The sequence below is a fragment of the Hemicordylus capensis genome, chromosome 6 (genome assembly GCF_027244095.1).
Source record: "Hemicordylus capensis ecotype Gifberg chromosome 6, rHemCap1.1.pri, whole genome shotgun sequence".
NCBI lineage: Eukaryota > Metazoa > Chordata > Lepidosauria > Squamata > Cordylidae > Hemicordylus > Hemicordylus capensis.
In genome coordinates, this window is record NC_069662.1 from 27788896 (window position 1) to 27800236 (window position 11341).

Genomic DNA, 11341 nt, shown 5'->3' on the forward strand with positions numbered 1-11341 from the left:
CTCTGTAGCTGCTCCTGAGCTGTGGAATGCACTCCCAGCAGAAATCTGCAATTTGAATTCTTTATTGCCTTTCAGGAGAGCCCTTAAAACCTATCTGTTTGGCCTGGCCTTCCAGGGTTTTTAAATAGTTGTAATTGGTTTTAATGTTGTAACCTGGCTTTCAGGGTTTTTTAATTGTTCAAATTCTTTAATTGCTGTTTTATGATGTTTTAATTGTTAATTGTTGTTATTTTACATTGTTTTATAATTTCTGTTTTAATTGTTACTGATTTTAATGGTTTTGTTTTAATTGTAAACTGCCCTGAGCCACTTTGGAAGGGTGGTTAAATAAATAAATAAATAAAGGAACAGGGGGCTTCCTAGAGCTAAAGGGTGCAGGAAGGACATCGAGGATACTTACTTTAATCTACGGTGGCAGAGGCTCCAGCCTCTTCTAGAGTACCTGGGTCAGCTGTGACATTCTATGCATGCTTAAGTAGTGATTGAAGTAAGTGGCCTTGACTCAGGCCACAGAAGGCCTGAACCAGGCTACAGCCAGCCCAGGCTACTCTGGAGGAGGCCGGCAGGGGTGGGGTGGGGGAGCCGATATCACCCCCAATGCTGCTGACAATTAAAGTAAGTAGCCCTGATTCCCAGTGCTTTCCACTGCTTGACAATAGTCCCACTTGATGTCATTGTTGGGAACCACCAGCTGTAGTTGGGTCTCTCTCTGACAGCAGTAGAAGTCACAGTGGGGTCAAGAGGTAGTCTCTAGGAAAGGACAGGGGCTCTTAACATGGTTCCATGGGGTAAGTCCAGGTGGTCTGTGCAAAATTAAGTATATCATTAAAGGCAGCTCCCTGCAAAATATCATTTAAATGCAAATACAGATGTCCTTTATTTTAGAAATCATGTCATAATTAAAATTCAAGAAAAATAAAGGACATCTGTATTTGAGTTTACATGATATTTTGCAGGGAGCTGCCTTTAATGATCAAGAATCACCCAGTGAGTTTTATGGCTGAATGGGGATTTGAACTTAGGTCTCTCCAGTCCTAGTCCAAAACTCAAACCACTACACCGTGCTTACTCTCTGGCTGCCTTCAGACACCTCATACTGAGATGTAAAAAAAATCATATGCTTATGGGCAATCCATGATAGTTCCCAGTACTTTTCATATTCCTCCGATAGAAAAAGATTATTTTACTTCATGAGATAACAATATTTACATCTTATTAGGAGCAGGAATTCCTGAAGTCAGGAAATTCCTGAAGTCGAGCTTCTATTAGTCTCTTCTAGACATCATTGGGGTATGAGGTATGGTTTTTGGGGTATGGTTTTTGGCTATTAAAAAACCACTCAACCATGGGATCATGCTTTTTGCTGCATTTACCATTGCCTTTGCCTCCTGCATTTGCCACATTTGCCACACCTGCTATCAGACACTGCTTCCCACATCATCCGGGGGCACCCAATGAGCTCATGTTATGCTTGAGCTCCCTGGATAGAAGGATTCCCCAGCTAGATACAGGTAGCTAGGACAAAAGCTTTTTTCTCATTCTCTCTTCTTGCTATACCAAGTATAGCCACTTGGTGATGTGCCTAACCAACCATATTTTCATATCCGGCACCCCATTATCCTTCAATAAAACTACTCTTTGTTTTCAAAGCCACATCTCCATTCTCTTTCTTTCCCCTTCCAGTGTGTCCAGACCACAGTCATAATCCTTCAGGATTTTTTGCTGCACAGGTCTACACCCATTTGTCACTAATTTACCCCCACTAAGCAAAGCATGGATAGACACTCACCATGGCAGTTGACATGTGTCCAGCAGACCCTGGTAACAAGACTCCCACTGAGAGGACAGACTCCATCCTATCCAGCAGCTGTACCCATCTGTTTCATGAGGTAGGAGGAAAGGCCCTCCTACCAAGCACAAATCTCACACACGGTCACTTCCCCAGCCTCCTACCTTGCTTTTTATTGGCACATGATCAAAAATGGGAGCATGCACAGCTTCTGGACTTGTGTAGGCCACTTGTCCTACCCAGTTACTCTTCATGTGAACTAGCCTAATCACTGAAAGAAAATTGGTGGGTATAAAAAGATAGGGAAGCTCTTCTCACGATCCGTGAAAAGAGCTTCTGTCGGGTCTGTGGGGTGAGCAGGCTTAGCTCCATCATGGAGCCAGCAGGGGTGGTGGGGATCGGAGGCCAGCAGGCCCCCGGAAGTTCCAGGATGTCCCGCACGAGTATGCAGGACATCTTGGAGAGACCCAGTTGGGGGTCTGCTCATGTTTCGCCATGTGTTGCGGTGACATATGAGCAACAAAATGAACAAAATGAACTCATTCCATTAACCTCATTTAAGGGGAGGGTATTTTAGGTCGGCTCGCCACCTTGGGAGGACCGGGCTCGCCTACAATCAATGGTTCCCACAGTCAACAGAAAGCAAATGTATTTTCCAAATGTCATTTGTCTTTAGGTGTCTTATTGCCTACGTGCTTCAGAAAAACATGATAGAAACAGAATCACTTCCTTCTATCGGATGATTCCTAGCGAAACGCTACAGTACAATGGGATTGTCAAGTTACTTCTGCATTTCCAGTGGAAGTGGGTTGGAGTCATTGCAATGGAGGATGATGATGGAGAAAGTCTTATACAGACACTGATTCCAATGTTTTCCCAGAGTGGGATTTGTACTGCTTTAATTGTAAGAATGGAGCCACAGAAGTACAACTCCATCATTTCTAATCTGGTATTAAGTGTTTGGGATAGATCCTTTTTTCTGTTCAGGACTACAGCTAATGTATTTATTGTACATGTTGACATACAGAATATGGCATCTTTGGCAGTAGCGCTAAACTTTGTAGAACGCCAAAAAATAACTGCAGGCAAAGTGTGGGTCGTGACAGCCCACTGGGATTATGAATCACAGAAGTTGCAATGGTATTATATAAGAACAGAATTCTATGGTGCTCTATCCTTTGCATTTCACTCCAATGAGGTGCCTGGATTCCAAAATTTTGTTTCCCTCCTACATGTCCATTGGCCATTCACACAACTTGATCTTTACAAAATCTTCTGGGAGGAGGCGTCCACCTGCTTTTTGCCTTATTTCAGTGTAGGTAAGAGGAGCAAGGAAAACTGTAGTGAAGAGGAGATATTGGAGAGCTCTCCTGGACCTTTGCTTGGATTGAGCATGACTGGCCAACCCTACAGCATCTACATAGCTACTTATGCCATCGCACATGCTGTACATGCCATGTACTCATCCAGATCTGGACCCAGGCCAGTGAGGCATGGAGACAGATGGGGTCCTCTGAATCAGCAACCTTGGAAGGTAAACCAAAATTTTTCTATGTATTTAAGCATTTGTATCGATTAATTCCATGTTTATTCTATTTTTTGGCCAAGGACCTCCAGTTCTGACAATAGTGAAATAATAGAGCTACAGTACTGTCTGGAGAGTTTTGTTTGAATAGGGGAACTCAACAAAAGTTCCCTTTTTCTGCTTTAATATTCACCATGTCTGTAAAACTGTTAGCAATTATATTTCACAGGGGAATATCAACTGGCCCTATTCATTTCTGGATGTCCTGAGAGGATAGATTTTGTCAAGAAGTGGAGATTCAGTTAATTTCTGTTTGGAAAGATGGAGTTTTGCATTAACTTGTGTCAAGAGTGAATGAGGTCATTCACACAATCGAAAACTGTGTTCTACCCAGGTTTGGGAGCTGTGTGTACTCCCAATTTTTGATTGTGGGGAAGCAAGGTTAGAGGAAAACCTGGGTAGAAGTGATTGTGTGGAAGCAAGGTAGAAGAAAAAGCTACCCAGGTTTTCCTCTAACCTTGCTTCCACACAATCACTTCTACCCAGGTTTTCCTCTAACCTTGCTTCCACACAATCAAAAATTGGGAGTACACACAGCTCCCAAACCCAGGTAGAACAGTTTTCGATTGTGTGAATGACCGCTATGTCAGGTGGCTTTGCACTTGGAGAGTGCCCTTAGCTTCCTGGGTTCCATCCAGAAAACATCTGCTGGTGTCTTCTAGAAGAGTCACTGATTGTTGATAATCAGTTATTGTTAATGGGAAGTGATCTCTACAAGCCAGAGCTGCTGTCTCTAAAACAGCCCAGCCTGCCAATTCCAGTATCTCCTTCCATTCCAATTTACTTCCTCATCATCCACCATCAACAGTGACCTAAAGTTGGAGCACCTGGAGCTTGAGATGATCTCCTCACCTAGAATCCTCAGACCAGAGCAATGTTTTCATAAATGTCAAATGTCTACCTGTGAGCAAAATGACATGCATATTTTTAAGAGCTAAGGCTCCCTGGCACATGATTTTTCTCCTCATTTTTTCCATGAATACATTATTGTACACAGAGGATCTCAGTGTGCAGATCCCAAACAAAATGAACACTGTCCACCATTTTATATGTATTTATTTTTACCCCTTACAATTAGCTTCACCATTTCCTGAGGGGAATTTCATTTAACAACAGCTTGGGGGAGCGGGTCTCTTTTGATGGGAGCAGTCAGTTATTGACAGGATTTGATATTACCAACTGGGTTACTTTCCCAAACACATCCTTCTTAAAAGTGAAAGTAGGAAAGATGGCTCCACAGGCTTCATCAGATGGAGATCTCACCATCAATGAAAAGAGCATCACATGGCACAGACATTTTAACCAGGTAAGATCTGATTAGGTTCTAGCCACAAAGCCAAACCAACGAAGTTGTACACCCGTTAAAAAAAACCACATAGCTGTGCAAAATTCTGAAGTTGTGCTCTTCTGCAAACAATCCCTACAACGTAAGCAAATGAAGAGGTTTCCCAATAATGAGGTGCACCACAGGTTGTGCTCCTTGTTGTACAAGTACAAGTATGTTTGCACTAGTGCAACACTAGCATGAAATGCAAGTTCCAATGTAGCCCAGCTAGCTAGCACAACATCTTTATGCTTATGCAACATATTTTCAGAAGCACATTGTTAAGCTGGATGTCAACCACCAAAACGTTGCTTCTAACAAGAATCTGAAATTCAAAGAGAATTTCAGTATTCCTTCCAATGAGAAACATTTTAGAATTTCCTCAGACAGTTTCAACAATTCCGCATCCCTGTTGCAACCAGTTCTAAGAAGACATGGCCTTATATTTGAGATCAATTGAGTCATTGTTACATATGCCAAGAAACAATGTTTTCAGAATCAGAAACATCATTTGTTTAGAAAGGAATGAAGCTGAGCTCCTAGACAATCATGTACTGTCTATCATTGTCCAATATGAATATTGCTCAGGAGTGTAGTAGCAGCTCCTTTCACAAGCAGTCATTATTTGAAGTTCTATGAAGTTATGAGAAAATTAAGTGGCTTGTTTACTTTTAGACTAGAGCTAAAATGAACTGGGAGGAGGGGGGAGAGATTATCATACAAAGGAATCATCTTCTTTTCTTCCCAAGGAAAATGCTTTGAGGATTTTTGTATTGAAAGGCAGTATATAAATAGTAGCCCTCATGTTCACAGAAGTTTTAGATGGCTTCCAAAACTTGTAAAAATATTTCAGAATTATTGGGGAGACAATAAAATGGGATTGAATTTGGTGATGTGATACTAAAATTGGTTTACATTTCACCTTTTAAAGGACCAGTAAGAAAAATGGGATTTTTCCTCAAGTAACACTCAAATGTGAGGTTTCAAACATGACATTTGATCATGGCAATATTTCAAATTTTCCAGTGTTGATGAATTTTTCTTTTGTTTAGAAAACCTCTAAATTAGACTAGCTAATGAGGAGGTCATTTATTAATAATGATCTCAGTGCTTTCCCCCTTTCTGTTCATGGATAGGTGCCATCTTCTTTTTGTAATGAGAAGTGCCATAGAGGTTTCAGCAAAAAAAAGGAGGAGGAGATGCCATTTTGTTGCTATGACTGTGTACCATGTCCTGATGGGGAGATTTCAGACCAGAAAGGTAGGGGACATCCAGGGGCGTATCTAGGGTAGGGCAGGCAGGGCACGTGCCCCAGGCGCCACTTGAAGGGGGGCGCGATTTTTTAAACTTTAAAAAATGGCCACTGAAAACAAAATGGCCACTGTGCATGCTCAAAGGGCCTCTGTGAGGTCCTAGTCCATGCCAGGCCTTGCAGAAGCCATTAGAGCATGCACAGTGGCCTTTTTCCCACCAGCAGCCATTTAAATTTTTTTTTAAAGGCCACCGCACATGCTCAAATGGTCCCTGCGAGGCCCTAGAGGCCAGTGGGGGAAGGGGGAACCTTTGAAGACACCCCCTATGGCCTTTAGTAAGCCCTCTGAAGGGGCTACAGGTATAAATAAATAAATAAATAAATAAATTTAATATAATATGTCACTGTACACATATTTAGTTTGGTACTATGTACAGAGAATCAGGGATTGTGAATACTGACCTGAAGCTTATGAGCTAGGATTGTATTCATTTGCTCTTACTTTGCTTCTTGTGATAAGTGAGTTAAATGTGATGTTTTAATAATATGGCTATTAATGGTGAGTTTGTCTTTGAATCAGTGTGAAATCCTTAGTATTAAGGCCACTGGGAGTTTCTTGCTCTCTTTCTCTCATTTTAACTGTCTTTCTGAAATACTAGAATATATTCCAAGCAGTGACACAGTTTACTCTGCATATCCTTTAATTATTTTCAGAGTATCTTGGAAAAGTCAAATTCTCCATTTATTTTTAAAACTTATGTAATAGTGATGCTACAATGCATAGTAGAGAATTAGACAGGCACTTCTGTTTAGTTTTCCAAGTACACCTCCACATAGTATTTGGGTATTTCATGAGCCCCAGCATGCTGAAATTTGCAGTTTTCCAGCATTTTTTGGTCTGGCTACATCTACTGCTAAATAGTTTTTGAAATATTAAAAGATTAACGAGCTTGACTTGTATTTTTCAGGTGATATTATGGTAAAGTTATCTGAAAGATGGATGTCAGATGTTTGGACAGGGGGCGCAATTTCAGTGCTTGCCCTAGGCGCTATTTCCCCTAGATACGCCTCAGGGGACATCATTCCTGCTTATTAAGCATGTTTTGTGTCCAATCTTATCACGTAGCTGAAGAGAATTAAGTTCAGCCAGTACTCTAGGCATGTACTGAGTGAACCTCTCTGCATGAGTATCAGAGACTGATGCAGAAGGAGGGTTGGTGGTTACAGGCAGTTCCACACTTGGAGCAAGCATTTATTAGAGGGAGCAAGATGGATTCAGGGAATCCCTGGGTCTTGCCCCAAGTACCTAAAGTTCATACTTGTGCTCTTACTTTTTGTATCATCTAAAGATAAACGTTTCCCTGAATTATCCCAGTTGGAATCTGCCATACTAAGCAACACTGAAATTAATGAGCCGAGTTAGTCACGACTATCTGAAGTCCTATTAATTTAAATGGAAATTAGTCATGGCTAACTTTGGATGCTATTATGATCACATTTTTCTCCTAATATCCAATCCAGTACTTTCTTCTAAAATCAGTAATTTTGGTTAATAATTACATTAATAATAAGTTAAAGAACAAACTTTCATTGCTTTGCATTGGATACATGATGATCTGCGATAAAGGAATAGGTGTGTTATGAGTAAGAGATTCTGAAAGATACCCTGCTGTTTTTTCAGACATGGATGACTGTTTCAAATGTCCAGAAGATCAGTATCCAAACAAGGGCCGAGATAAATGCCTTCCCAAGGGCATAAACTTTCTCTCCTACGGTGAAATATTGGGTCTCAGTTTGGCTGTTTTGTCTTTGTGCTTTTCACTGATCACAGCACTAGTGCTTGGAATCTTCATTCAACACCGAGACACTCCCATTGTCAAAGCCAACAATCGGGATCTCTCTTACCTTCTCCTCATTTCTCTCTTGTTCTGCTTCCTCTCCTCATTGCTGTTCATTGGCCAGCCGGGAGCACTGACCTGTCCTCTACAACAAATGGCTTTTGCCATCATCTTCTCAGTGGCTGTTTCTTCTGTGTTGGCCAAAACCATGACTGTGGTTCTAGCCTTTTTGGCCACGAAGCCAGGTTCCAGACTTAGGAACTGGGTGGGGAAAAGATTAGCAATCCCTGTGGTTCTTTCTGGATCCCTTATTCAGACAGGCATTTGTACTGGTTGGCTATGCACTGCTTCCCCATTCCCAGATATTGACATGCACTCTCTAACAGAAGAAATTGTTCTGGAGTGCAATAAAGGGTCAACTGACATGTTTTACTGTGTTCTGGGGTACTTGGGGTTCATGGCAGTGGTCAGCTTCATTGTGGCTTTCTTTGCTAGGAACTTGCCCAGCACTTTTAATGAAGCCAAGTTCATCACTTTCAGCATGTTGGTTTTTTGCAGTGTTTGGGTATCTTTTGTTCCAACATACCTGAGCACCAAAGGAAAATACATGGTGGCTGTTGAGGTCTTTTCCATTTTGGCCTCCAGTGCTGGATTATTGGGTTGTATCTTTGTCCCGAAGTGTTATATAATTCTGATGCGGTCTGAGCTGAACAGCAGGAACCATGTAATACAAAGAAATAAGTAGACATTTAAGGCCAGATTAATAAGTTCAAGTTCAGGTTTTGTCACCACACTTATAGAGTCCAGGATTTTATTTTATTTTTTTGTGAATAAAAAGCTCCTGAACCTGGTATGTAATCAAGCTTCATCATCCCTGGTTATGTGTATAAAGATCTGCATCTTATGTGTATAAAGATCTGATGCTGAAGGCATTCAGTCACTTGACTATGCAATAAAGATGAATCCTGATTAGATGAAGTAAAGTTTCCTTCATTACCTATTATTCAACTCTCTATCATCCTTTTTAGATTTTTTTTAAAGGGACACAGTACCCACATGTAGCTTCCCAAGAACACACTTGTGCTGCTATTGTCATGCTCACAAGCCTTGTTATGAACCAAGTGCAGGATCCAAATTCCCACCTTAATTTGTGAGGCTGCTCAGGGGGGATTGCTAGGTAGCTCAGATGAAGCCAGAGACCTAAAAGGCATCATGGGGCCTCCTCCAGCCAGGTGAAGTATCCAACCAGTGCCTGTGGCCAAAGAACTAAAGGGCATCACCTGTTGTGTTGTGGGCGACACAACAGGAGACCTAAATGGTGTTATTCGTGCTGTCCCAGAGAGGCACAATCTCCTCTGGGGCTACACTGTTGACAGGCTTGGCTAACTCAGCCCTCACTCCCGGTCACTTGGACTTAACATTCCCCATCATGGGACCTTTGCCTGTACTGGGAGGGGTGCCAAGAAGGCTTTGCCAGCTTAAAGAATTGACCAGTTTTTAAAGAATTCCCATTCCCAGAGCTTCCACTCCACCTAGAGGGGATTGTGGGGAAGCCACCCAGACTGACTTCCAATCTCAAAGATTCTGCTCCACGGGGGAAGCCTTGGTAGCCACTCAATCAGCCCTAGACTGTGTCAGCTTGTGGCAGGTGATCAATTGGTAGCCTGCATCCCAAGGCTTCTGCCCCACAGGGGGTACAGGGAGACCACACATTTGAACCCCAAGTCCCATCCCAGTGGGGGCCTTAGCTACCTGGCCCACGTTCAGGGACGGGGTTTCCCTGTGGATTTATTTTTTATTTTGTTTGTTTGTTTGTTTGTTTATTTATTTACTTACTTACTTACTTATTTATCAAATTTATACCCTGCCCAAACTTATGTCTCTGGGTGGCTAACAACAATTAAAACACATATAAAAGTTAAAACAGTTCAACGTATAACAACACATAAAAATTAAAACAATACAATAATTTTAAAAGCATAAAATTAAACAAACAGTATTTTTTTAAAACCTGAGAAAGCTTGGGTAAAAAAATGGATTTTCAAATTTTTTTAAACAAAATTGCCAGAGATGAGGAGGATCGCAATACAGTAGGGAGTGCAGTCCACAATCTCGGGGTAGCAACCAAGAAGGCCCGTCTCTGTGTGACCACCAAACGAGTTGGCAGTAACTGGAGACGGACCTCTTCAGATGACCTCACTGGCCAGTGGGGTTCGTAGTGAAGAAGATGTTTTCTTAAATATGCTCTGTGGGTATGTCAGGAGGAACAAAGAACCAAACCAGGGATATCTTGTGTGGATTTTACCGAAGAACATGTGCACACAATACAGAGAGAAAGGGCTTGGCCTCTGTGTTCAAGCTATCTACCCTAACACAATACAATGCTAAGGGAGGGGGGAAGGGGAGAAAGAAAATGTATGTACGGGGAGGGAATAGTAATGAGGAAGTGGAATTCTGTCCAATTTGATGCAGGAGACCTTCAGCTGGCCAGGCCTCAGGTCTTTCCTGCTTCTTACCAATCAGAGGCTAGGATGTGATGCAGTGGGGGTGCAGAGAAGCTAGAGAGCAGAGCAACACGCATTGGAGAGAACCAATGAAAGGCAGGATCTGGTTCTCTGTCTATGTCTAAGTCATCGTGGACTCAAACTATTATACCCTCAGCTTGCATTGATGCTCATGAGGGGCAGGCTCTTCTCACAATTCTCTGAGTGGTCATCCGTATCCTTCTGTAGTGCACATTTCCAAGGTTCCCATTAGGATTGTGCATTTTTCCCCCGTTTTGTTTTTGGCCCGAATCCGAAACACCCCCGTTTTGTTCTTTGTTCGAAACCAGCCAATCTGAAACACCCCAGTTTTGTTCTTTGTTCGAAATTGCAAAATCTGAATCCGAAACGTTTTGGATTTTAAAAAATGGCCCTGGGGGAAAACTAGTGGGTGGGGGTGGTAGTTTCCAATGGGTGGAAACCACCACCCAAATTTCAGAGGAATTGGGCAAAGGGCTGATTTTTGGTGAATTTTTGAAGTATAGGATTTTTCCCATAGGGAAGAATGGAGGTTTCAGCAAAAGTATAGCTTAATGTTGGGGGGAAAGGGGTGGCCCAGAGCAGAGTAGGGTGGGTGCTCAGTGGGAGCAAGGAAGCTGCCAGAATTATTTCAAAGGAATTGGGCAGAGGGCTGATTTTTAAAGATGTAATGGAGTTTGCGTTTCTGTAAAGTGCTTCCCCATAGGGAATGATGGACCTCCATAATTCCTGCCCCATAACTGCACTTGGGTGGCACCAGGGTGGCCCAGAGCGAGTGGTGGTGTAGCGCACATAGGGTGCCAACCACCCCCATGGGTTGCTAACCCATGGGGTACTGGGTTCTGTTGTTTCTGAGATGTTTTGAGTGTAGATTCAGATTCTCTGGTAGCATATGAGAGTGGATTCATGGTTTGTCGTTGAAAATCTCATATGCTACCAGATAATCTACACTCAGAACACCTCAGAAACAACAGAACCCAGCACCCCATGGGTTAGCAACCCAAGGGGATGGTTGGCACCCTATGTGCACA

General features: G+C 42.4%; 1 protein-coding gene across 1 annotated transcript; it reads left to right on the forward strand.

The window, feature by feature from the left end:
- Positions 1–4602: 4602 nt before the first annotated feature.
- Positions 4603–8533, forward strand: LOC128331044 (vomeronasal type-2 receptor 26-like). The gene is made up of 3 exons (XM_053264407.1): positions 4603–4680; positions 5835–5958; positions 7632–8533. Exons 1-3 carry the CDS (start codon positions 4603–4605, stop codon positions 8531–8533), a joined length of 1104 nt encoding a protein of 367 aa, XP_053120382.1.
- Positions 8534–11341: the final 2808 nt, after the last annotated feature.